Source organism: Dermacentor variabilis, chromosome 8 (genome assembly GCF_050947875.1).
Source record: "Dermacentor variabilis isolate Ectoservices chromosome 8, ASM5094787v1, whole genome shotgun sequence".
NCBI lineage: Eukaryota > Metazoa > Arthropoda > Arachnida > Ixodida > Ixodidae > Dermacentor > Dermacentor variabilis.
The window spans coordinates 168,051,333-168,078,950 of NC_134575.1; the positions used below are offsets into that span (position 1 = coordinate 168,051,333).

Genomic DNA, 27,618 nt, shown 5'->3' on the forward strand with positions numbered 1-27,618 from the left:
TCATGATAACTTGAAAATGAAACTTCATTGAAAAGTGTAGTGAGCTGGTCATGCTTAGCACATGCAGATTGCGCATTTCAGTGTAGAAAGGTAATACAATCACTGTATTTAGGGGTAACAGCAGTGCTGGGTACTGGGGCCCGTCTGTCCGATGTAACATATACCAGAGGACAGGCGGATCCGATACACTCTGTTTTCTTGTGGAATGAATGAATTTATTCTTCTGTGTGATAATACAACCTCTTTGGGCCGAGATGCAGCGACGGTTATTTTGTACAGATTGCCTAATTTTTCAGGGGCAGAGAAGACAACTTTGACGTTAAAAGTGTGAAAAAATTGCAACTGTACATTACTGTTTGGGCAGCCGTACCCGAGATTCCCCAAATATTCCACCATGAAGTTGCAGGAGCAGCCCACAAGCAGGATATGAAAAGGAAGAAGACAGAGAGACCGCGAGTGTTTTACACCAGAACATAATTGCTCAAACAAAAAATGGAGTCGAATCACGCGTTTGTATTTGTTGTTATCACTTTTTTGGCACTCAGCAGCAAGAGGGTCCAATCCTGTTATGCACAATGCGTCTAAGGGGACATGCACAATGGTTTAAAAAATTACATTTTACACAGATCAAAGTAATAGTGGGTTTCGCTTCACGAAGTGGCATTTGTTTTGCCCCAGAAATAATGTTAATAATTATTCAGCCATGTTTCTAATTACTGGTTTTCTTATCTATATATCATTTAAGAAACGTTAGGTAACGTTTAATAATACTAATAATAATATTTGGGGTTTTAAGTGCCAAAACCACTTTCTGATTATGAGGCAAGCCGTAGTGGAGGACTCCGGAAATTTTGACCACCTGGGGTTCTTTAACGTGCACCTAAATCTAAGCACACGGGTGTTTTCGCATTTCGCCCCCATCGAAATGCGGCCGCCGTGGCCGGGATCCGATCCCGCGACCTCGTGCTCAGCAGCCCAACACCATAGCCACTGAGCAACCACGGCGGGTTAGGTAACGTTTGGAAAGACAAGTTGTTATAAATGAAAACACCTATTTTGTGTCCAGAATACCTGGACAACATGCCTGATGCAAAACAAGCCCAAAGCAATGTAATTAGTGAGCCTGCATCATGACATACTCGCACTGAGAGCAAGCGTTAGGACACCTACTTGTCAACCCTTCACTTCACTTCACTTCACTTTTATTTTCCTTAAAGACCCCTGAAATGGGGGTATTACATAAGGGGTGGGGTTTACAAATGTGCATTTTAATTGGTGGCCACATGAGTTCAGAGAAGAATATTAGTAATAAGCTTATCAGCAAACGTCGTTGAACAGGTGATTTCAGTTATGTGACAGGGCAGGCCGTTCCAGTCGCTTGATGATCGGCAAAAGAAGGACGCAGAGAAAGTTGTAGTTCGGCTGCGTGGACGGGTTACTTGCACGGAATGCCCTGTACGCAGGGAATGGCGAGGGGGTGGGGCCAGCACATATGGTGCATGGTGGAGCGAACTGTAATAGAACTTGTGAAAAAGGATTAACGAATCAATGCGACGCCGGGATGATAGCGTGTTTAAGGCGGACTGTGCTTTAAGTAGTGATACGCTAGTGTTATAAGAATACGAAGAATGAATGAATCTTGCCGCACGATTCTGAATTCTTTCAAGTGCATTGATAAGGTAAGTTTGATGTGGTGACCAGATGGGGGATGCGTATTCAATTTTCGGACGTACGAGCGTCTTGAATGCTAGTAGTTTGACGTGTTGCGGTGCATGACGCAGATGGCGTTTTAGGAATCCAAGTGTTTGGTTAGCAGATGCAGTAATGCGCGTAACATGAGCAGACCAGTCCAAGTCGTATGAAAGGGTGACGCCGAGGTATTTAAATGTGTCCACTTTTTCTAAGGTAGTATTAGTAATATTATACGGTGAGTATAAGGGCTGATGGCGGCGAGTGAAACACATTACTTTACATTTATTGGCGTTAAGGGTCATTAACCAGTGGTTGCACCAGCCTTGCACTTTGTTAAGGTCATTTTGTAAGATACTGTGGTCAGAGTCATTAGTAATTGTGCGGTAGATGACACAATCATCAGCGAACATACGTATTTGAGAGGAAACATTAAGGGGAAGGTCGTTAATATAAATAAGAAAAAGTAGGGGGCCTAGAACACTACCTTGTGGGACGCCAGAAGTTACAGGGAGGGGTGCGGAGGTGCGATTGTTGACATGCACTGACTGTGATCGGTTAGTGAGAAATTCAATAACCCAATTTAAGACGTCAGGGTGCAGGTTCAGCTGGGAGAGCTTGAGTATTAGGCGTTGGTGAGGTAACTTGTCAAATGCTTTAGCATAATCCAGAAAAATGGCATCGATTTGGGTGTTAGCATCAAGATTAACGTGTAAGTCATGGACGAACATAGCAAGTTGCGTTTCGCACGAGAGACCTTTACGAAAACCGTGTTGGGATGGGTGAAAATAGTTGTTAGCGTCAAGGAAGTGCATAATTTGGGTGAAAATGTCGTGCTCCATTATCTTGCAGGGTACGCTGGTTAGGGAAATCGGTCTGTAGTTAAGAGGCGAGTTTTTATTACCTGATTTGTAGATTGGAACGACCTGCCCTTCCTTCCATGTGACGGGGATGCTACAGGAGGATAAAGACTGTGAGAAGATTAATCTAAAGTACGATGCGCAGATGAGTTTAGTATTTTTTAACAGTTTAGAGTTGATGCCATCCGCCCCAGATGACGATGAGAGTTTTAGCTTTTCAATTATTGCCGTTATGCCATGTTCAGTGAATTCGATCGGTGACATAACAGATTGCACAGCTGACGGTGGTATAGGTAACAGAGCATCAGGTTCAGTGGTGAATACTGATGAAAACGCGCGGTTAAATGCATCGGCACACTCTTCTTCGGGGATTACTATATCGTTATGGTCGGCGATAGTGATAGCATTGGGTGGCTTGGGGTTTAGTAACTGCCAGAATTTCTGGGGGTTAGTGTTTAGTACACGAGGCAATGTGTCATGGAAAAAAGAGTGTTTTTCGCGGCGTATAGCCGAGAGATAAACTTTCTCTGCCTCGTAATATTTGTCCCAGGCCACAGCACAATTGGTTTGCTTTGCCGACCGAAAAAATCGTTTCTTCCTGTTTTCTAGAGTTGATAATTTTTTTGTGAACCAAGGTTTATTGCTGTTAGTCGGTACTGAAACAACTGGAATGTGGTTATTAGCAAGGTCGGTGATTTTTTGTTAGAAGATCGACCAATTTGCTTGAAGTGTGCGGTTGTGGAATTCATCACTGAAAGTGGGGTAGAAGGACATTAGTTCGTTGTTAATGGCTTCGTAGTTGCCTTTATCGTATAGGCGTATTATTTTATTCCACGATTCTCGTTTTGGAAAGCTAAAGTTAAAGACAGTGTGGATTACTTTATGGTCGCTAATTGCCGGGAGATACGATATCGAAGATAGGCTAGACGGATTGTTAGTTAATACGAGATCTAAAATGTTGGCCGAGTCATTCACCACGCGTGTTGGTTCTAAGACTAGCTGGGTCAAGTTGAAATTAAAGCAGACTTCGAGGAAATCATTTTCGGTTGTATTATGTGACGAAGGTGGATAGTTATCCCAACTGATATTAGGGAAATTAAAGTCTCCAAAGAGCAAAATCTGAGCGTTAGTGTATTTTTTCATTAGTACATCTAGGACACGGTTGAGCTTGTCAGTGAAGCTAGTGTCTGCTCGCGGGGGGCGGTAGCAAACGCCAAGTAAAATAGTTTGCGGTGTTGCACGAAAGAGTAGCCATAATATTTCAAGGTCACTTGGGTTGTGAACAACGGAGCAGGGCATCGTATTACTAACGGCGATGAGCACCCCGCCGCCTCTAGAGTGCTGGCGATCGTTACGGAAGACATGGAAACCGGGTAGGTCATCCATGACCTCCGCGTTGGATACGTCAGCGGTTAGCCAGGTTTCTGTAAGTATCAACAAGTTACATCGATGATAAGACCAGATTAGATACAACGTCACGTTTGGAAAGGAAGCTACGTATGTTAGATTATATTGCTGAAATAGTACCGTTAGGGCGGGTTGTCGTTATCGAACGGTGTGTTGGATGACGGTGATGCAGCGATTGCTATTGGATTTCTTTTAAACATTTTGTAGTTTCGTCGTACATGTACTTAGCAGATCCTATGAACAGAGTTTTGCTGCGTAATGAAAATGCAGCTGACTTGGTCCTTGCAAAAGCCAAAAGATGTTTCCGGGCATTCTGCACAGTACGAGAGTAGTCTTCGCGAATGCTATAGTTAGTGCCTTTCAACTTGCGGCCGTTAGACAGAATTTTTTCTTTTGTTTTATAAAAAAGGAACTTTACGATTATAGGACGGTTTCGGTTATCAGAATGGCGGCCGAGACGATGCGCACGTTCAATCGCCTCAGGATGCACGGTTATGTTTAATTGGTCGGCGCAAAGCCGAATGATTTCTTCCTCTGCCTGAGCGGCGGATGTAGACGCACTTGGGTCGGGGATACCAAAGAAGACAAGGTTGTTGCGGCGGGCTCGGTTTTCTGCGTCATCGATGCGCGCTTCTATATCGGAGATTGCCCGTGTCGTCACGGCCGCAGAAGTCTTAAATGTTTCAACCTGTCGCTGCAGGTCCTCGATGTGTTGACAGTGGCTCTCGACGGCATGCATTCTTCTGTTTAGTTCAGAAATTGAATTGTTAGTCTCGACTAGTCCGCTTTTTAAACCTTGAATCTCGTTAATTAACTGCGATTGCCCAGCGGATAGCTTCTTTAGTTCAGTTAGTATAGCGTTAGTGTCAGGGCCGGGGTTAGTTTCTATGTCGCCCGACAGTAGCAGCAAAGAGCGCGAGACATGAATACAATTCATTGCAATGGCAAACAGACACTGGGGGCTTGGCAGTAGTACCAAAACATAGTTGCTTGATTTCTTAGCGTATAGACTATAAGACTGACTAACCTGCATGTTAAACAGCAGCAGTTTAGTGGACTGTATCGTGGCACAGCCACCGAGCCCACAGGTTGGCGCGTGAAGGCGTTGGGCTTTTATAGGCGATCTGCCTGATGTTGCTGACGCAGGCAGCTCCCTGGTGGTAGGGCCGATCACGCTCGTCACAGGCGGCGCTAGTAGAAGCGTAGGGGGCGCTAGCGTGACTCGGCGATAGACAGCAGGGGCACGGCCAAGGCACGGTTCCAGGCAGATTGAGGTTGATTGTGGGACAGCCGAGATGGTAGCGGGCAGAGCTGCGCCGATCAGTGCGATGATGAGCACCTGCATGTTAAACAGCAGCAGTTTAGTGGACTGTATCGTGGCACAGCCACCGAGCCCACAGGTTGGCGCGTGAAGGCGTTGGGCTTTTATAGGCGATCTGCCTGATGTTGCTGACGCAGGCAGCTCCCTGGTGGTAGGGCCGCTCACGCTCGTCACAGGCGGCGCTAGTAGAAGCGTAGGGGGCGCTAGCGTGACTCGGCGATAGACAGCAGGGGCACGGCCAAGGCACGGTTCCAGGCAGATTGAGGTTGATTGTGGGACAGCCGAGATGGTAGCGGGCAGAGCTGCGCCGATCAGTGCGATGATGAGCACCTGCATGTTAAACAGCAGCAGTTTAGTGGACTGTATCGTGGCACAGCCACCGAGCCCACAGGTTGGCGCGTGAAGGCGTTGGGCTTTTATAGGCGATCTGCCTGATGTTGCTGACGCAGGCAGCTCCCTGGTGGTAGGGCCGATCACGCTCGTCACAGGCGGCGCTAGTAGAAGCGTAGGGGGCGCTAGCGTGACTCGGCGATAGACAGCAGGGGCACGGCCAAGGCACGGTTCCAGGCAGATTGAGGTTGATTGTGGGACAGCCGAGATGGTAGCGGGCAGAGCTGCGCCGATCAGTGCGATGATGAGCACCTGCATGTTAAACAGCAGCAGTTTAGTGGACTGTATCGTGGCACAGCCACCGAGCCCACCTTTTTAACCCTTTTAACGGATACAATGTGCACATTATTGAAACAGTTGGCTCATGTGAAATCAGAATATTTTTAAAATGTACGTGACATGTTTCTTTATTTTTTGTCTGCCATTCTTTTTAGCAACATGTTAATGTGCACCTGAAAGGGATATACACCCAAAAGTCGTCAAGTTATTGTAAAGCACTCTAGGCAGGAAGCTTCGATGTAAGTCGCATCGTGCTGAAATCATACGCCAGCAATGCACTTTCAATGTGGTTCACTTCAACTTTCTTCCATGCCCTCTTTGTTGTTATATCAAAATCATGTATGTCATGATTCAGTGGATAGCTTTCATTTAGACGAATATGCGAAATCAATTTCTAAAATTTGAACTACTTGGGAATGTAAGCCAATTCTACTAAACACAAAATTACTTCTTCACATAATTTATAGAAGTGGCCACTTAATCTGCTTCGACGGTTTGTTTGCTAAGCCTACCCTATTGAAAAAAAATGCGATCGAGAATCTACAAGAAATGTTGTACGCTATTATTGGTCCATAGACTACGATTTCTCGTCGACTGACCGAGTTCTCATCAACTGTAGGATTTCTCCACAACTGAAAGAATTCTCGTGAACTGTAAAACTTCTCGTCGACTGTACGATTTCTCGTACTGCAGGTGTGTATGAGATTGCATTCTTGCCAATGAATGAGATTCTCATACATCATGAACGTGTTTGCTTCTACGGGCTGAGCGCATACAAGATGAACGACCTTGTAAAAACCTGCAAGAGCATGAGCGCTAAAAATAATGGCACTTCCTTTACATATTTACTATAATAATGCAAGTACAATTCTTATAAGTGGTACTACATGCATGGTCATTTGTGCTGACCTTACTGCAGTGTTGTCTTGCTGTAATGGTTTGTTCGCAATTCTACGGTAAAGAGTACTTTTGAGAGGAAAAGTGAGATGAAGTAATGGCTTGTATTTGTAAATAAAAAAGTATATTTACAGAGGCTCTTTTGCACAGCCATTCAACTTTTCATTAATAGTGGTGACCTCTGAATTTAAGCAACAGCATGTTATACATCACACCAGTGTTGTTTATCGGACTTTCCAATGGTACTTTGACACAACCAGTCTGCTGACAGATGACCATTGGATTGTGTTCCTTGAGTGAGAGCTTGCAGGGCCCCTGAAAAAGTAAAGAAAAGCCCACAATTTATTTTCCGTTATGCAACGAGATAGCGCATAGAGAAAATCAGTTTTGCCTACATTCACACAGGTAAGAGTGCTCCAGCGTTCAGAACAAAAAGGATACTTAACGAAGTTTAGTAAACGTAAGTGGTTTCCTGCAATGCTTATGACTTCTAAAGGAACATGCATGACTGTCGTAGAATAACGTGTCACATCAGCAGGCCACTGAAACAAGTTATCACCGTAAAAAAAGAAAGACAAACACTGTTTGAACAACAATTACTAGTATTGAAGCAACAGAGGTAACAAGCTTACAATGTAATTTTAAAAAGGAGCACAAACAGTTCGAGGGAACTAAGTTACATGGAGACTACTCGTCTGCCAACAACATAAGAACAATGGTGGCGTAGTGGCTTTGACATTGCATTGCTAAGCCAAATGGCGCAGGATAAAATCTCGGCTATAATGCCCGCATTTCGATGGTAGCAAAATGCAAAAACATAAGGTACACTGGACGCACATTAAAGAACCGTGAGCATCTAAAACTAATCCTGAGTCCCCCACTAAAGCATCCCTCCTAATCATATTGTGGTTCTGGCAGATAAAACTCCAGAATTTAATTTACTTTGGGCAAATAGCATATCCATAAATAAAAATGCTTATGGAGAGTCGTCTGACAGCAGCTATATTTAACAAAATTTCATGCTTTCTATAACAAGAAATTGTCAGATGATTTGAGCAAACATCTATTTATACGAAACTTATTCCCAGGTAGCACAAAAGAGATACAGAACGTTTTTATATCGTTTATCTGAGACAAAATAAACGCTTTATAGAAGCAACGAGTAAGAAAACTTCGTTGGTAAAATGTCGTATATGCCTGCGAATATCCGGCTTAATTACATTTTTCAGACGATCTAGAACAGCTCTTCAAAACGTATTCGTATAGCTGGTCTTGAAATAAAGCATATTAAACGAGTATATCACAAACCAACACTTTATTGCAAACATAGTACTTATGCAAGGTTTGTGCAAAATATGAGAAATGAAAGGTCAATCGAATTAAAAGCACATCAAGAATCACTAAAGCTACCAGAAACAATTCTTAATGAACTAGAAATTGATCAACAATAGCTAGAACATGCAGAAACGAAATTGGTAAGTACGCATGCAATGACGAACAGCAAGAACGCGAAGTTTGTTAAAGTTTCTTATTTTGCACAGTAAAGAGCACATGCTATCAGATGACGAGACTAGAGCTTAGAAAGTGATATCACAGCAACTGCAAGAAGCAGAATGAAAATGCGAGATTTAATCGCATGGTATCTGCCTACAAGGTCTGTTACCAATATTCTAGGACCTTGAATCCGATCATGAATGATCGTAAAGGACACTCAAATAAGGAAATCTGTGTAACAAGTGACCAATACTGTAATGCTGAGTACGATAAGACTGAGAAACGTTACGCATTTCCAAAAAAACAGTGTGCTATTCCATCTGTCAGCCCCTTTCTTGATTTTAAAATAATCATAGTAATGTAGTACACTAGAAATGAATGTGCACACCTTTTTAGTACAAAATTGTATAAACCTCGAAATTTCGCTGCCGCGGCGAACACAGAAAGGAATAACGACATACGATCAAAAATCAGCCCTGTGATTAAAACGAAACAACGGGCCCATCTTAAGCTTGAAAATATTGCCTGTACGGTACATCAAATATGTAATGGTGCGAGAAATAAACGAACCTTAAAACTAAAACACAATCTCGTGAATGATCGTAAAGGGCACTCAAATAAGGAAATCTGTGTAACAAGTGACCAATACTGTAATGCTGAGTACGATAAGACTGAGAAACGTTATGCATTTCTAAAAAACAGTGTGCTATTCCATCTGTCAGCCCCTTTCTTGATTTTAAAATAATCATAGTAATTTAGTACACTAGAAATGAATGTGCACACCTTTTTATTACAAAATTGTAGAAACCTGCAAATTTCGCTGCCGCGGCGGCCGCATTTCGTACTGGCTCAATGCAAAAACACACATGTACTTAGATTCAGGTGCATGTTAAAGAACCCCAGGTGGCGCAAATTTCTGGAGTCCCCCACTACGCCGTGCCTCATAATAAGATAGTGGTTTTAGCACGTGAAACCCCATAATTGAATGTTTTGAACCTGGAAAATAACTGGAATTCACAGGAAGCTGCGCTTCAGTAACCAAGGGAGCAATGGTCATAATAAATACAAATCCGTTTACACAAACAGCATTGTACAAAAGGCACATCTGTACCACTCTCGCAAAAACAGGCATAAGTTCGCAATGAATCATCTGCAAACACATGAATACATTAGTACACCTTGCACGCATCTCCAGTCTCCTAAATAAATAAAACAAATTGGCTCGCCCTCCCGGCCCTGCAAAAGTGGATGTCCCGTGAATCTGTTTAACACTACTGCTACAACTTCTGGGGGGTATGCAGTGCTTTACTGCTTTAGAGTGATGGTAATTTTGACAGCACGCCGCCGCCCGTAGCGGTGCTGCAACAACACTGCAATCAGGTGCTAGGCTGGTTATTCCATATACGCAAGGCTAGGGACGTCACTACCCACGTCGCAAGCTGTCATCGCCGAGACAGCTTGCGCTGCAGTAATCGCTATCGGGAAACGTCTGCAGGGAGCGCTACGTACTTCGCATTGTTACCAGGCGCACTTTATCAATTACGTCACTCGCATGCTTGTTTTGAGCTTGTTCTTTATTGAAAGGTACGCCCTTCTATATGTTGCATCCGTGCTTCCAAACAATGTATGCAATCTGCGCTTCATTTTGCTGAATCCTCTGCCTTACGGGGGTACGAGCCATCGCTTCTGGTCCTGCACTGCTGCCGCTATCGGCCCACATTTTCGGTAATGGACACGGACACAAAAAATGCCGACCAAGTAGGGGCTAACAGCTTCGTTGTCAAAAGCACTTTGAATGACGAAAACATTTCACACATGTAGCCCCGAGCCAATGCTATACCAGTTCATCCTTTTCCCCATCCAAAAAATATTTGGCACAGAGTCCAGGCAGAGTTCCATTGATGAACAGCTTGGGAGAACACCACTTTGTACTCTGCAATTCCGCTGGCAATGGCACTGCCGTACATGATGGTACTTGAAATGTCTTCAATGTAGACACACTTACCGCCTTGGACAGGTATGTGCCTATATTTGCACAGGTGCTTCATTTCGTCGAAGTGGACACGGGATTTTGCACTACGCTGGTAGTTTAAATCTTTTGAATGCAGGTGCAGTGGCTTCACTAGGACGGCTTGCCCACATACTATCTCTGACACATGTATGCGCTCACTGTACACTTGATAGTACTGAACTTTGCGTGTTCCCACTCGGTGTGCTTGCCAGATAAGTGGGCAGGCCTCATACTCAAATTTTTGCAGCTTCTAATAAAACATATAGCAGCACACTTAAGCTACAATGTTAAAGATATGCTCAATTTATGACTCATGAAAGTAGCATGACCACAAAATATTCAACTGCAACGCTGTATCCAGATCATAAATATGAACATAACCAATACTAACTATAAAATTGTATTACTGAAATTGTTTTGAACAGGCTGTTCAATGAAATGGGCACATGATAAGTAGATTCCACATTAAGTATAGTCAGCATTTTATATATGTAATGACAATCTGAATTGCGTTCACTCGCCCTTCCTGTGCTAGCAGGGGACAATCTGTTGGTGCAAGTGGTTTTTATGTCACCTGTCATCTGCTTACTATCATTCAAGACACCACGCTAAGCTACCATGCGTTAGTCCGATATAGCTGCATTTATTGGCACACTGTCGCCTTGTAATCACAGGTTCAACTAAGACCGCTAGGTAGGGACAAATATACGCAATCAATCGTGCACAAATCCCTTCCACAATACAAGGCTAGAATTTCTGTGCAAATAAACCATATTTCCTCAGACAGCTGTCCACACGTCAGTTACAAGCACTCTCGTGAGGTACCCTTCCAAGAGCCTCATCGCTAAGCCCCTAGGGATTACTCATCGCACCGCCATTAGAAGAGTGCCATTAGACAGCGCGTTTCCCTCTAGCACCGGCACACGGCAGCGCCCGAGTCCCCCCGTCGAATGAGAAGTCACGGCGTCGCTCCTGGTCTTCGGGGCGCGTGAAAGTGTGTTCGGTGTGGAGAAGTGGTTCACTGTTGATATGCTCCTGTTAACTGGGCTTGCAAATTGCGTGAGAGTGCTTTAGGCATGAGTTTCCTTGCAGACGTTCGCCCACGATATATCAGTTTGTTTAGTGTGCTTCATTGAAGAGTGCTACATGTCTGGTGGAGGTGCGGGATATGATTTTCAGTCCCCAGTTCATAAGAGAGCGGAGCACCGACCCTCAGCGATGGGAATCCAGATAACTGACTCCAGTACACCAGCGCACAAATCGCTGCCTCCGAGGAGACCCGCCCGAGTTCGTTTTGCCGGTTGCTGCAGCAGTGCAGGCAACAGTTACCAGCGACGGTGCAACCATGATCAGCCCGGTGGCGTCGTCTCAGCTCATCGTGTACCCACCACGCACGCCCGAGTCCTTCCACGGCGATACGTTCGAAGATGTGGAAGATTGGTGAGAACACTTCGAGCGAGTCGCAGGTTTCAACGGCTGGGACAAGGCAAGGAAGATTCGAAACGTGTACTTCGCGTTAGAAGAGTCAGCGAGGACGTGGTACGTGAATCATGAAGCGGCGCTTTCAGCATGGAAGAATTTCTGAGACAGCTGTTTACCACGTATTCCAGCACCGACAGGCGAGAGAAGGCAGAGCACGCTCTCCAAGCCAGAAACAAGCGCACTAACGAGAGTGCTCGTAACTGGCATGTGGAGAGCTCTCTGCTGCATTACGTGGCAATATTACATTAACTCCATGCACCAAGGCCTATGTATTTTTACCCATCAACTTTTTTAATGAACTGACATCCCTAAATGCCTAAGAGGTTTCTCCTTTTGACGTACGCTTGGAAAATTCGTTGCACAAGGACCAAGAACAGCGGATGCCCTGTTGCACGAAGTGCGCGAACGGCGCACACATCGAAAAAACCGCGCGAGCGCTTCCGAAACTCCGCGCGCACACATAACATACGAAAGAACTCGGCGTCTACCGAGTTCACGGCCGCACAGCGCGGAGACCGGCACCAGTCACAAACAGCAAAGATAGTGACTACCTGGAGTGACAGCATATTTTACGGCAAGGAGATTCACGACTGACGAGCGCAGTATCGAGTAGTGAGTTATGCATAGTATATGCGGTATTCGATCACGAAATACAGAAACTATAACAAGGACAAAGCTTTAGAACCAGCGAAAGATACTGCTAGAGTTCCGAGGTGTTGAAGAAAATCGAATTCAGCGGTCTCATATTGGACACAAAGTTCCTCTTATGACCATGACATACCAGTCACGAGTGATAAAAGGGGCCAAAATAAAATCGAAGTTGGATCGCATGCGATAACAGCATGGTGTGGTGCAGAGTTACAGGATATTTTACGCCAAAGGGATTCACGACTCACGAGCGCAGTATCCACTAGTGAGTTATACATAATATATGCGGTATGCGATCACCGAACTACAAAAACTATAACAGGACAAAGCTTTAGAAGCAGCGAAAGATATTGCTAGCATTCCGACGCGCCGAAGAAAATTGAATTCGGCCGTCTCGTATTGTACACAAAGTTCCTCTGAAGACCATAACATACCAATCACGTAGGGTAAAAGGGGCCAAAATACAATCGAAGCTGAATCGCAAGCGATAACAGCATGGCGTTGTTCACAAAATATTGTACGAGTGCGCTGTAGGCAACGGCACGGAAATACGACGGGCACTTCACCTCATGTCTTTCGCTACCGTACTCGTGATGCACATTAACAAAGAGCGCGTTCGTCAGTTCTCTTGCCTGCAACATTCTTGCTGAACGGAAGAGTGAAATACCCCAGTGACTGGGGCCTAGAGGGCATTGGTAATGTGCGCATAATTGGCATTCCCGCCTCTCTTCGCATCCTGCAAAAACTTGCTAGTTTCATGCACGACGGTCGATCCCGATACCAGGCACCCAAAAGCAACATTTCGTCTCTAACTTCCACCTTAATACTGCTCTTAACGCCTTAATTGCAACGTCACTGAAAAGGCCCTCACATAGCCGTAGCGACATGACAATGAGCTTGAAGAGCAAATTAGTGCCCTCCACTCTGCGCTCTCGAATGAAAAACTCAGCTGCTCTCCAAATTAATATCATACAAACAAATCGCTGCGCACGCAGTGGGAAGTAGGAGAACCATGCACAATACTTGCTTAACAACGGCCAGCGCAACCGAAAACAGTGAGAAAGACACGACTGTCCAAACGAGCACAATTGCGGAACTATGCACAGCCCGCTTCACAGAAAAGCCAGAGCGGCAGCCACGGCAGCCTTGGCCACACGATTGGTCATGTGACCGATGTGACGACGGCATTGTATCGCCACCATGCGTAACGTTGGATTGTGTTGACAGGCTGTTGAAGCGCCGTGGTGTGAGCGCTTGCGTGTACGGATCGGCGTGTCGTGCGCGTTGTGCGTTTCTGTGTAGCGACTGTGAATCATGTCACGCAGAGCCAGACGCCGCCCTCTCCCTTTGTTCTTTCGCGCGCTGGCGCTGGCTCGCTTGCTCGATATGCCGCTCAGACTCAAAGCAGAGCAGGAGCTGGCCGTTCCTGTTGTGTATTTCTCAGGCGTTTGATTTCGCACGCCGTCAGTGCTACATCATTGGGGTTAGACGATCGGCGCGTCAGACCATGCGTGATCACACCAAGCTATGCGTCTAAGCGTGCCGAGACCATACCGATGAGTCCCATGAATACTAAAGCGAATAGCTTACTGTCTCTGGCTGTTTTTATGCTTGTTAAGAGGTCAGTGGTCGGTCGTAAGTACTGTTGATGTGCAATGAACACGTTCGTTCATTCTTTTCCTCTCTCGCCAACTATATTTCGCCCGCTCTTTCTCGTTCTTTCGTTCACTCGCTCGTTCGGGCTATTCGCTTGTACTGACATTCTGCGACGGTGGTTTCTGCACATTGTTTCTGTATACATTGTGCACACAGTAGAATTCACCCCAACGCTTTCTGCAAAGCACCATTCCTATTGTGACGGATGTACCGATGCATTCCTTCGGTGCCATCGAAAGCGATGTTCGCTGTTTAACTCAATTCATTTATTCAGGCTTAATATAGAATAAGCCTTATAAATACACCGCATTAGAAGGCTGACAAAATGGAACAGGGGAAGTATTAACATGCCATCGCTAAAATGCATCTGATTGTGTAAGAAACTGTAAAAAACGCGTAAAATGTAAAGAAATGAATTAGGTTGGGCAATGCGCTCAGTGCGTAGCAGCTCTTTGAATTTTGCGGCGTATCCTTCGTGCCTACGTGCGATGGCTAGTTGTTCAATTCTATGATAGTGCGCGGTATGAATACATTTGCCAGACGATGAGAGTGACATATCGATTGTTTCATATTTGCACTAGTTGTCATGAGAAAAAAAAATTACTGCAGGGCACTGAAAGAAATCGTCAGAAAGAATTGAATGATGAGAAGGTTTATGAAAAAGCCAAAGCTATTGAAGTAGAGAATGCGCGTACAGAATCATCACTCACACCCGCATGGTCTATTGACTGGCAGCACTCCTCCGAAGTCGATGTAGACCGGTTGTCCGCGTCGCAAGGAGCGGCTTCAATGTTACTGCACTCGCGCACTATTCCTTCGTGGCCTGTTGCGGTGTCAACTTCGTTTGCAATCGTTTGCCTCTTCTGACGTGATGTCAACACCAAAAAATGCTTCCTTTTCCCTAGCCGAACTCATGCTTATGCAGGGGGAATAGACCAGCAATTGACACGAGTGCCGCTTGATAAATGAATAATTCTCCCGCTAAGAACGGTGCCGTCGAAAACCAAGCGCGCTAAGTGAACAGATACAGCCAGACTTATTAAAATGTTCTCGAAACGTATTCACCCCTCGTTTTTAAGCTATCCTGCTTGCGACGTTTTCAATGCGTCGAGTTTGGTCAAACATCTGTTTGAGACGTTCAATCCATTAATACGACCTTTTGGAGACTTCATGTGCTACCTGGGTTGCCATCAGTTTTATATGGCCCATTCTGCCTTATTTTCTTTTTAACTTAATTATATGTGCAGTGCAGGTGCTCACCACACCGAAAAGAATATGGCGCCACTCCTTAAAGTCCATGGTATTGTTCAAGTGACAGCAAAAGTTAGCTTTGTAATTGTTAACCTATGCAAATGATTTTCACACTTCTTGACATCATGGACTCCTGGGCAGGATCACTAGTCACACTGGACATTTTTTCATCTGTTGTCCACACAATGATTCCGATAACGACATAAACCTGAGTTTGCAATTATTAATGCATCCTGTTTCATAGTGATAAATTTAGGGTGACTGAGCCAAGTCAAGCCAACAAAGCTCCTGTTCTGGCAGGTTAAATTCGTGGTATTGCCTCAGAAAGAGCTTACTGTTAGCAACTTCCATGGCGCAGGTCACTGTTGTCAGGGTAGGGGGAATTGCCACAGCGTTGATTCCTTTGTGCAGAATGGGAGTTGCAGGTTTAGTGGGCTTGTAGGAAGACAACCTCAAGATAACTTTGTGGTTTCAACGGGCTCTTTTGGCTTTAAAACATCAAGTTTTCTTGAGACTGTCTGCACAGGTGGTTCTTTAGTGTCGCCGTGAAATTGACATTTAGCTGTATGTCACAGAAGACACAAGTAATGACCTGCTATAGTTCGCTCCTTGCGAAGAGCGCTCGAGTTTCGAAGCCCTTGATTTTCTGTCAGCACTGAGCTCTTGCTAGCAGTAATTTCTTCCTAGCTAGCCGAAGTATTTTGAGACATCACGCTGGCACTACCGATGCCCTAAAATTCAAACTTTTTGGAGTAAGATTCTTCGCTTTGCAAGCCTGTTTGAAGGAAAAGTGGCACTTATAGATTTTTTTTCTGGATGCGAATGAGACGAACAAGTAAGTCTCGGTTACAATGTTCTGTCAATAAGTTGCGTAGAAAGTGTTGCCAAGGGTTCGACGAAAATTCATTTACTCATGTAACATGATTTGTGAAGTTACGGTCACTGACCAAGTAAGGGATTATGATCCCGTTAGAGAAGAGACGAATTTTCGTCAAACCTTTACCTCCTACGCAACTCAACACAGCATATAACCAAGATTTGCCAGTTAATTTCAGTCACATCTAGAACAGCCACCTGCGAGTGCCACCTTTTCTTCAACCACACTTGCAAAACCCAGAGTCCCATCCTGAAAAGACATCAGTAGCATCAGCTTGGGGCCTCAGAATAATTCAGCAAGCTGAGAAGAAATTACTGACAACACAAGTATGCCACCAAAAAATGAAGGGGATCAAAGCTGATCCCTTCTTCACAATGTGCCAACTAAACGGTCATTGTTCACGACTTTCGGGATGCATAACTTAATAATAATAATATTTGGGGTTTTACGTGCCAAAACCACTTTCTGATTATGAGGCACGCCGTAGTGGAGGACTCCGGAAATTTTGACCACCTGGGGTTCTTTAACGTGCACCTAAATCTAAGCACACGGGTGTTTTCGCATTTCGCCTCCATCGAAATGCGGCCGCCGTGGCCGGGATTCGATCCCGCGACCTCGTGCTCAGCAGCACAACACCATAGCCACTGAGCAACCACGGCGGGTGGATGCATAACTTCAAGGCAACTTGATGCCGATGCTAAGGAAGCACTAGTGTAGACAGTTGCAAGAAAGAAACTTTTGCCCTAAGGCAAATGCACCTACTCAAAGCATAGAAGTTATGTTTAACATGTCTTTCTAAAACAACACTGAACTACCTACGCCTACATACCTACCTACTCTGAACTGCACAACTACCTGTTGTTTTGGGCAAACGAACAAACATTAAAACGGGTGCGTTGCCTGACTCTATGAGAGTCATTTGTGCCGTGAATGGTGCCATTAGTAAACTTCCTTCCGAAGATTAGACCCACACCTGGACTGTTAGTGCACTCTACAAATTGTAGAAGCACATCCCACAAGCTTGTCTGCTTTAGTATGAGCAAAAAAACTGTATGGGGCTCCGAAAAGCGTCGACATGATGAATGCAAACCCAAACCAACAAACCTACCTTGTTCAGTGCTGAGAAAAGTAGCCTCCATGTCGGCTTTTCCTGCAATTCTTTCTCGGCATGGCAGAAGCTTTCTTTGCTGTGTAGGCATGTAAATAATGAAGAGGCGTGCATCGCTACCTGTGAAAGAAAGCATGCAAGAAAAGAGTGCGTTGAGGACAGAGGCGTCGATGGGTATTAAATACTGTTATCGTGCAGTAGACACTATGTCGGAAAAAGAGGCCAATGTATAAATGACTGGATGTGCAACCATGTTACCTTGATGCTCAGGTCATTTGGCGATCAGTTGGTAGTTCACAGCTCACTTGTATTATTTTGTTTGAAAACTGTGCAACTGTGGCTAGGTATAAGGACCATAGGGCTGGCAAAATTTGTAAGGATGTCCTTATATGTGTGATAGGGAATCGCCGAGCGGGCTTCCCCTCCAGAGGATTATCAAGACAGCAAGAGTGTTTATTTATCATTGAAAAACACGTGTCATAGTAGCCATGACATGTGTCGTATTCGCAGTTGTGTGAGCAACATGCATTGCCGATTTACCTGTTCTTGCCTGTCGCCTCTTGCTTGATATTGCTGTGCAAGCAGTAAAATGCGGTGGTTATTAGACTGTGCGATGTCCTGTTACCGCCTTACCTTTCTTATGAATTGCGCGTTAAATAAGGCTTTCTTTTGGTGAAAGAGTGCTGCTTTAATGCGCACACAAGCTCCATGGCAGTTTGCAATTTAGTAGTATAAGCATCCGCTGAAAACATGTACTTGAGGAACACTGGAAAAAGAGCACTTTAACAAAAGAACATGAGTGTATTTATCACCAAGGCCAACCCTTGTGTCTTCCTAAATATTTATCAAAACTCAAACTCAACACTGATACTGAGGTGCAAGGTGTCCATATCATATTGTTACGTGAACGACGGATTAAGACTGGAGACTATTTACAAAGTATATTTACAAAGGATAACTGCACCACTGGCCTGTTCAGGCGATAGCTCGAGAGCCAGAGCGTTCGTCGTCTTCGTCGGGGCGCTCGCGTGCATCGGCCACAAGAAACACGCAATATGGATTTCTCCTTGCCCCCGGCGGAAGAAGCACCGTCCCGGAGCGTCTAAATATCTGTGATAAGAGGGGAGTAAGATGGCTCAAGGCGTGCGACAAGCACAATGTTAGTGGAATTCGGGGCCAATGAGGCACTGGTACTGGCTGGGGAAATTTGATACTTAAACGGAGTCACGACCCACAGCACTCGATATGGGCCTGTGTACCGAGACAGGAGTTTTTCTAACAGGCCAACGTGGCGAGTCGGGGACCACAGGAGTGCCAGAGACCCAGGCGAAAAGTGGACGCCTCTGTGTTGGCGATCGTACAGCCGCCGTTGCTTCTCTTGAGAGGTCAGGAGGCGAGCGCGGGCAATTTCGCGTGCTTCGGCTGCGCCGCCGATGGCGTCAAATTTATACTCGCTGGTCTCTGCTACTGTGGTTGGAAGGAATGCGTCCAGTGGTAATGTGGGTTCTCGGACGAACAGCAGAAATAACGGCGAATAACCGGCAGTGTCGTGACGCGAAGAATTATGTGTAAAAGTGGCATACGGTAGGGCAAGGTCCCTATCAGTATGGTCGGACGAGACGTACTTTCCAAACATGTCTGTTAGGGTGAGATTCAAGCGCTCAGTGAGGCCATTAGTCTGTGGATGGTTAGACGTAGTCAGCTTGTGCTTGGTGGACGAGGACTGCAGGATGTCGGCGATGCCTTGCGCAAGAAATTTCCGACCACGGTCTGAGCTGTTGGTTTGGAGCACCATGCTGCAGAATCATGTCGCGTAAAAAAAATCGACGACATCAGTGACGCAGCTTGTTGAAAGCCCTCTGGTGATGGCATAGCACGTGGCGTAATCTGTCACCACAGTGACCCATATGTTGCTAGACGTGGATAGAGGGAAACGGCCAACTAAGTCCAAGCCAACGCGAAAGAACGGCTCCGAAGCAATGTCGAGCGGTTGAAGGCCCCGGCAGGGAGCGTCCATGACGTTTTTCGGTGCTGGCATTCATCACATGCCGCAACGTATTTCCGGACGGAGCGGGCAAGGCCTGGCCAAAAGAAGCGTCGGTGAATCCGGTTGTAGGTGCGGGAGACGCCAAGGTGAGCTGCCGTTGGTAAATCGTGAAGTTCTTGGCGAACAGCTCACCGGAGGTGCTTAGGAATGACGAGGAGTAGGGCAGGACCATTGGGGCATACATTGTTTTGGTATAATACACCATCCCAGAGAACAAACAGGTGAAGGGACGAATCAGAAGACGAAGATTCCAAGCCGTCAGTGATGGCGCGCAAGGTGGCATCACGGCGTTGCTCTTCGGCAACGTGCAGCAGCTGAGAAACGGAAAACACGCAATCGTCGGCATCGGGGCCAGGGTCGGTGGGTGGTTCGTCCAGTGGATAGCGTGATAAACAGTGTGCATCTTGATGTAATCGGCCTGACTTGTACACTACTGCATAGGAATATTCTTGCTGTCGCAGAGCCCAGCGACGAAGCCGGCCGGTAGGATCCTTGAGTGACGAAAGCCAGCAGAGCATGTAGTGATCCGTGATTACCTGGAAGTGCGTGTCATACAAGTACGGGCGGAAATTGGAAACCGCCTAGACGCGTGCCTGGCATACACATTCTGTAATCGAATAGTTGCGCTCCGCTGCTGTGGGGAGGCGTCTAGCGTAGGTGATAACACAATCTCGACCGTGTTGGCGTTGGGTTTAAAGGGAAGCTGAAGAGTCTGTCGAATTCAATAAGACGCTCATATACGGATGCGGCAACATTATAAATCATGCAGGTAAAATATCGGGGGGGGATTTTTCACTTAGGAGCGACGCAATCGTCAGTTAAAATTGCGCTGTAGCTCCGCCCCCCGTCGAGCGCCGCGCGCTGCTGCTGACGCTGACGATGCGAGCGGAGACCGGAAACCGCGGCCTAGTGACGTCAACACTGGTGTTCCGCTCCTTCGCAGTCTCCGCGACCGTGCCTGACCGGACTCATTTCTGCGTGCGTGCCGTCCTAATCTGCTTCGCTCGACCCTACATTCCTTTATTTGTGTGTATTGTTGGAATCTCAGCGCTGACACCCGTTGTTGCAAATGGGTTGCAAGCCCCAAGGGTAGCGTTGGCCTGGCGGCCTGGGGCACAACTGGAAGCATCCGAAGGTCCCGGCAAAGCATGAGTCGACTGGTAACAGAACAACTTGTTTATTCTAGCATCGCAAAAGAGCGGGCGGTCAGGTCGACCGAAGTGGAGAGACGGGAGAGCACGTTACCCAACAGAAGAAATCGGAGCCTCTCTCGGCGTCTGGGAGCAGCTGCTCTTATACTCTCGGAGTCGAGGGGAAGAAGGAACGCCTCGGGATGAGGCCACGTGATGGCGGCGCTCGGGCACGTTGAGACTAGAAGGTGACGCATCCGCCGGGCCGGCGCCGCTCAGACCTCCTCGCTTCACATTTGGGGAGCTCCTCACCCCGGCTGCCGCGCTCTGACAAGCGTGGGCACCAACATGCACACACACACACACGCACACACGAAGACACGTTGCATTGGAACATGCCTGGACGCGCTTGGCGGGGAGGCGTAGCGGCGGCGCCGAACGGGCCAAAATGTCCGCCGCTTTGAACGAAGCCCCGGCGTCCGTTGCATCCGCGCCGGCTATACCGCGCGTTGTAGGCGAAACGTAACAGTATATAGGAGTGGTAGTTGACGTGCGCAGCATCAATTGAACTTGTAGGCCGATCATGCCGGCGTTCTGTGCAACCTACGCTTGCACGAGCACCAGCGGCCGCGATGATGTTCCGATGTTCCATTAGTTCCCGCAAGACAAGAAGCTTTCAGCTAAGTGGGAGGCTGCTGTGAAGCGAAACAACTTCAAGCGCTCAAGAACAACATTGCTGTGCTCTAACCACTTCCGTGACGATTACTACCGGAGTTTATCAATAATGCGTGCTTTGGGTTCTCCTAAAAAAAAAAAAATTGTTAGCGCGCTGAACGGAAGGTGCATGTTTATCGCCCACCCTTGACGCTGGTTTCATCGCCAAGCACCGCGAATTTTCTATTCGCACGTGTGTTGTGAAACAGCCTGTATGCAGCTACCATAACGCAATGCAAGCGTAAAGTTTGCATGTGTTGGAAAGCCTGCTCACGCCAAGATGCTGCACTCCCCCTTCTCTCGCACACATAAGAAACCGACCATCTCACGTAGCCGACGGAATTCGCCGGTTACGAGTAGCGTACGGATGGAGCGCTGATGAAGGTTCTATGCAACACGTGCTACAACAGCCGGTAAACTTTTCCCGCGTTTAAACCATCTGTGTAGATTGCCGACAGCTTTGGGGCAGCGCACATATGTTGAAGATCGCATCACCACTTACGTTCTACGAGGAGGCATGCAGGAACATAACACTACAGTTGTTTGCCCGGAAACGTACTCACTGGAACGCTGAATGCAGCTTAGGAAAAAACATACTCGCCAAAGAACATTTCCAACACAAGGAGATACTAACACTTCGCCTTCGTTCGCGTGGAAAGCACTGCATGCACCAGCATTTTTTGCTTCTTGGAGAGGCCGGCTCTTCGCAATCGGCTCGTACATGTAGTATGTACAAGTATAAACCCCTTACTAGTGATCTTGCACGCGACAGCGACAGCGCTGCAAGCGAGGCGATGGCTGTCGCGTTCACTCGTCGTCTGCAAGCCGAACCATTGTTGACGTCACGAGGCACCCGACCAACCACAGGCGGAAACGAGGCGCGCGAGCTGGGCTTGTCTGCTGCTGCACTTTTCGTCGAAATAAAATATGTTTGCGCTTTATTTCACTCAATTTCTTTGCGATATTCGAATTCAGAGGGTTGAAAACCACGGCGTACTGCTCTTCACTCATTTTTTCTGGAAAACCTTTCAGCTTCCCTTTAAGAGGGCTCCGATACCGTGACCACTGGCATCGGTACACACCTTTGTAGGAGAGGACGGGTCAAAGTGGGCCAGTATAGGTGGCCTGGTGAGAATGTTGGTGAGGTAGGCAAACGCGGCAGTTTGAGCGGGGCCCCACATAAACAGCACGTCCTTCTTCAGAAGATCAGTAAGCGGTCAGGCAATCGCTGCGAAGTCTTTAACGAAGCGTCGTAAGTAAGAGCAGTGTCCTACAAAACATCTGACGCATTTGACAGACTGAGGTACAGGAAAGGAAGTCACAGCACGAATTTTCTCCGGGTCTGCTTTAGTAAAGGTAGCGTCGATCAGGTGGCCCAGCCCTGTAATTTGCCGACGACTGAAATAACACTTCGATGAATATAGTTGCAGCCCAGCCTCATGGAAGACTTGAAGAACAGCTGATAACCGTTCAAGGTGTGTCTCAAAGTAGGTGAAGATACAAGAACGTCGTCTAGGTAGCAGTGGCTTGTTGACCATTTGAACCCTTGAAGCAAAGATTCCATCAACATACATTCAAACGTTGCTTGGGCGTTGCATAGACTGAATGACATAACTTTGAATTCATATAGACCATCAGGGGTGACGAACGCGGTCTTCTTTTGGTCCTTTTCATCCGCAGAAATCGGCGAATAATCAGACCGATGGTATATTGATGAAAGGTGTTTGGCACCGTGCAGACAATCGAGGGCATCGTGAATGCGGGGCAAGGGATAGAGGTCTTTCTTGGTAATGCGGTTTAACGTGACGATAATCTACGCAGAAACGCCCTGTGCCATCTTTCTTTTTAAAAAGCACCACGGCTGGCGCCTATGGGCTCGACGAATCTTCAACAATGCCTTCGGCAAACATCTTCTTCACTTCATTTTGAATAACCTAACCCTCTGAAGCAGAAACACCATGTGGCCGGCGATGAATAGAAATGGCATCACAAGTATTTATGTGATGCTTAACAATAGATGTCTGGCCCAATTAGCGATCGTGGAAGTCAAAGACGTCGTGGTAGGAAACCAAAAGGCGACACAGAGCTGCTGCTTGTTCAGGCAATAGGCCCGCAGCAACCATGGGGCGAAATGTTGCGTCAAGGCAAATAGCGTCTTATGGACATGAAGAATCTGAGCAGACGCCTACTGGAAATGTCGTGACGTGGTCGTCTCCTATAGCAGGCAGCGTTGCAACCGATATGTCTTGGGGTAGAACTTCCTTTGACAGGACGAAATTGACGACGGGGAGGCATGTCTGGTTATCGGCGATATTGAAGACTGAGTGCTGCACCGTGATGTTGCACACCAAAAGACATCATGTACAGGTGTGGCGACGTAACCACCATCGGGCACCGGAAAAGATTATATCAAATCGACGAAAGTAAAGGCTTGAGGTGGCAGGCGGACGAAGCCGATCGTACTCAAGTTGTTCGGCAGTTCGGTATCAATATGCGCGAGTAGAGGAAGTACCAGGCAAAGGGTACCGGCAGAACAGTCGATCAAAGCTGAATGAGCCCTAAGAAAGTCGGGTCCGAGGATTAGGTCATCGGGACAGTTGGTCAGCACTGTAACAAAAACAGGAACGTGGTGGTCGGCGATCATACGAGAAGTACACATTTCAGTGACGTCAACAGTGCTGCCATCGGTGGTCGGCGATCATACGAGAAGTACACATTTCAGTGACGTCAACAGTGCTGCCATCGGCCATGCGTACCACTCGTGTCGTAGCAGGCGTGAGTACCTTTCTCATTCGATGACGGAGGTTACAACTCATTAGAGATACCTGGGCTCCAGTAGCTATTAACGCAGTCAAAGGGACACCCTCGAGGTGAACATCAAGTAAGTTCTGGTTCGTTGGGAGCGTCAATGGAGGATTTTGACACGACGAAGTTAATGCAGCCCTACCCCCAGGAGCTGCATGGTCTAGTTTTCCGTCCCGCAGGGTCCATAATTGGTGGGTTACGAATAGGGGCGTGGCTGGGGCGACGGGACCGACGGCGCTGAGGTGACGGCGAGCGAGCAGGACGACTGTCGTCGACGGATACGCCTGAGGTAGAAGGCATACGGCGAGGTGAGTAACGGCGCAGGACGCCATATGGGCGAGGAGACGGGGAAAAGGAGCTCGAATACGGCTACGTCTAGGAGATGCGGCAATGGCGAGCGACGTGGCCAATGCGGAGGCAACAGAAGTAAATGGGCATGTCGTCGGCAGTTCTCCTCTCGGAAGGGTTGCGATATCTGGTAGGCGAATACAGATCGCTGTGAGGCGTAACTGTCGGCACTATTCGAGCGTCAGGTCCGGAGACGGAGCAGGCAGCAGGAAAACGGAAGTTTGCAAATGCTTGCCGCGCAACTGCCTGAATGAGAGAGGTCGCTGGGGTTCGTTGGTCAATGGTGGGGTCAAGTGGACGTGGATAGAACGGTGCAGGACTTGTAGCCTCGAGCTCATAGCGAACAAGACGTGTGACGTACTCATTTAAGGGTGGTGCAGCGTTAAGGTCGACGCAAGATGACGTCGCAGCCGCGTTAGGGAGAACTGTGGAATTACGCGGCGGCTTTTGGCGAGCTCAAAACGGTGGCATTCCTTCACAATGACGTTGATGGTGGGTACGTTGTTTAAGATCCACAAGTTGAACGGATCGTTCGCGATCTTCTTGAAAACGTGACCAACTTTCTCAACCTCGGCGATTTTGTTAACTTTCGGAAAAGAGCGAGCACGTCTTGCATGTACGAGACATAGGATTCAGTAGAAAACTGAACTCGGGTAGAAAGCTCTTTTCTAGCAGCGAGCTGCCGGCTGGTGGGATTTTCAAAGAGGTCGCTGAGCTTCTCCTTGAAAGCGTCCCAGCTAGAGATCTCATCCTCGTGTGTCCGGAACCAGACACGAGGAGTTCCGCCCAAGTAGACTAGGACATTCTGTAGCATAATGGCAGATTGCCAGCAGCAGTTTTGGCTAAGACGCTCATACAGGCTGAGCCAGTGCTCAACGTCGACATTATCTTGGCCGCAGAATAGGCCAGGATCGCGGGGATTGCTTTTTGGCGGGGTTGCAGGAGTTGAAGCAGATGAGGTGTGTCACCGAGAGCCATGACGGAAAGCAAGACGGTGCGGCCGCTGCGGAGCATGGTGGCGAGGACGGGCAACCGCACTCTTGAACAAAATGTTACGCGAACGAAGGATTACTGACTGGAGACTATTTACAAATTATATTTACAAAGGATAACTGCAGCGCTGGCCAGTTCAGCCGACAGCTCGAGAACCAGAGCGCGTTCGCCGCCTTCGCAGGGGCGCCCATGTGCATCGTCGAGAAGAAACACGGAAAATGTATGTATCAATTTGCCTTGCTGTTTCACGTGTCGCTGGGCTGTGTGCAGGCAGCGCTGTAGAACCTTCACCCTCGAGCGTGCTGGTAGGCCGTCGACTGGAAGACTGTACAAAATATACAGGGTTAAATGATGAATGACTGTTTATTGCTACATAGGTTGATATTGCTGCCCGTGATAACAAAATACCAGATTCACAGCAGAAGTTAAACCACGGAGTAAGACATTTAGGAGGTGAAACTCCCGTCAGCGCGAGCGAGCGCGGGCGACCAGATAAGGTCACAATTGTTGTATGCGCCGACGGGACCGTATACAGTGGCGGCGCCATGCGGCGCGTCGTAGAAGCCGCAGCAAGAAAAAAAAAATGCAGCGCGCGGGCAGGCGGCTTCGGCGCGCTCTCAACGGCGGTAATTTCTTTCCAGGCCGCCAGGCGCCGCCAGCACGATAACGGCTCCGCGGGCATGTGACTTTTTCTAGTCGCCGCAAACAGCGGAGTTTCCACTCCTAGATGTTTCTTGCTCCGTGAGTTAAACCGAGGACTAAAACCGAGACCATTGGCTTGATTTAAAATGGAAGCACAATAATTACCAGCAACGAGTATACTTTTAGGGAGATCAGCGGCCGTAACAATGTACTGTATTTTTTATCTACTGTCGCAAAAATGATGTTGATCAAGTTTATCAGCACAGTTGGCATGTTATCAATTTTAATACTGTAGTAAATGTGGGAGCCTAGCACGGGTGCTATTTACGCTTGCAATGAAAGGACATGGCTTAAGTATAATTCAAACAAGCAGTGTGTGTTTTCTTCATGCAAGCCCTAGTGAAAAAAAAAACAAGTAGCTGCTTTGCTGGGCATCGTTTTATTTTCCTTATCTTGTACTTATCTTAGATTCACTAAAATGAAGTTTTGATGAAGCATCTATGGCTTTCATTCATTAGCACGTCCTTTTCGCAGTGTTGACAATGAAATTCGACCACACAACTCGTGAAGTATGTTTGTCACCTGTATCACAAAAGGCCTGTAACGTAGTTGATGATAGGTTGAACCATTCTTTCTCTTAATTCTTAGCGTTAGTATCAGATCTTTTAAACCTGTCGAAAACAGCTTATAAGAAACTGTATGACAAAGACTAATGTGCATGTTTGAAACGACAATAATTGCTTTAAAGGTGGAATCCAAAATATATATCACAGAGAAACACTAGATTTTTGCAAAGCAGAGCAGAACATGAATGCACAGAGGCACACACATGAGAAAACGTTTTTTTTTCAATTTTTGAAATAAAACTTGTTAAGCAGGCTCTGTGATCATTACCACAACGAAACATACCGGGACATGCTGGACTTGGGAAGGCTCATCAGCGATGTCTGAATCAGTGGAGGGGCTAGCAGATGTAACAGCACCCTCTGCTAGCACATCAGACAAGCCCTCAGAGATGTCTATGTCCATTGTGGCTTGAGAGCAACCTGCCTGAATATAAGTAAAGCACACTTCACTTCAGTAATACTGGGGAATGTCTACCTCAGTCATCAAAAAGGCATGATCAAACTGGAAACATGCCTTATGGTTGCATAGAGCTGTGCATGAACTTACTGGCGCAACTTGACACTGCGCTGCTCCACTGGATGAAGCTGCTTAACTTGAATGTTCTCTCATTGCTGTGGTATCGTCCTTTGCAAGCGTCTGCAGTTACACAATAAACCATCAGATCTTTTAAGATCCAACAAACGTTTGCTGTGGAATGAATTTACACAACGTTTGCACAGTCGTGCAAAAGGCCCCGAATGATGTGTGCATGCTGTCCAAACACCACGTTCCCTTGCGTAGAAAACTATGGTCTATGTGAGCTTGTAAAAGACACAACTAATTGATCTCAGAGAAAGTTGAGCTGTACTAACTTCGCAGTACATGTTTCACACAAAACATGATAGACTTAGCTGTAACACATACATAATTTTCACTAACGTAAATTATGTACAACTGCGTAAT

At 46.8% G+C, this 27,618-nt stretch overlaps 1 protein-coding gene across 1 annotated transcript; it reads right to left on the minus strand.

Annotated features, from left to right (window-relative positions):
* Nucleotides 1-117: 117 nt before the first annotated feature.
* On the minus strand, nt 118-27,542 carry LOC142591665 (uncharacterized). The gene is made up of 6 exons (XM_075703943.1): nt 27,223-27,542; nt 26,959-27,099; nt 17,371-17,490; nt 7,059-7,158; nt 4,984-5,919; nt 118-352 (listed from the first exon to the last, which is right to left on the minus strand). Exons 2-5 carry the CDS (start codon nt 27,076-27,078, stop codon nt 5,630-5,632), a joined length of 630 nt encoding a protein of 209 aa, XP_075560058.1. The 5' UTR covers nt 27,079-27,099; nt 27,223-27,542; the 3' UTR covers nt 118-352; nt 4,984-5,629.
* Nucleotides 27,543-27,618: the final 76 nt, after the last annotated feature.

Excerpts from the sequence above, each read along its gene's own strand:
- LOC142591665 (XM_075703943.1), bottom strand. The coding sequence starts at position 27,078 with ATGGACATAGACATCTCTGAGGGCTTGTCTGATGTGCTAGCAGAGGGT. Across the intron at positions 7,159-17,370 it reads TTTTCTCAGCACTGAACAAG|GGGCCCTGCAAGCTCTCACT; the intron begins GTAGGTTTGTTG and ends TTACTTTTTCAG. Across the intron at positions 5,920-7,058 it reads AAGTCCGATAAACAACACTG|GTGCTCATCATCGCACTGAT; the intron begins GTGTGATGTATA and ends TTTAACATGCAG.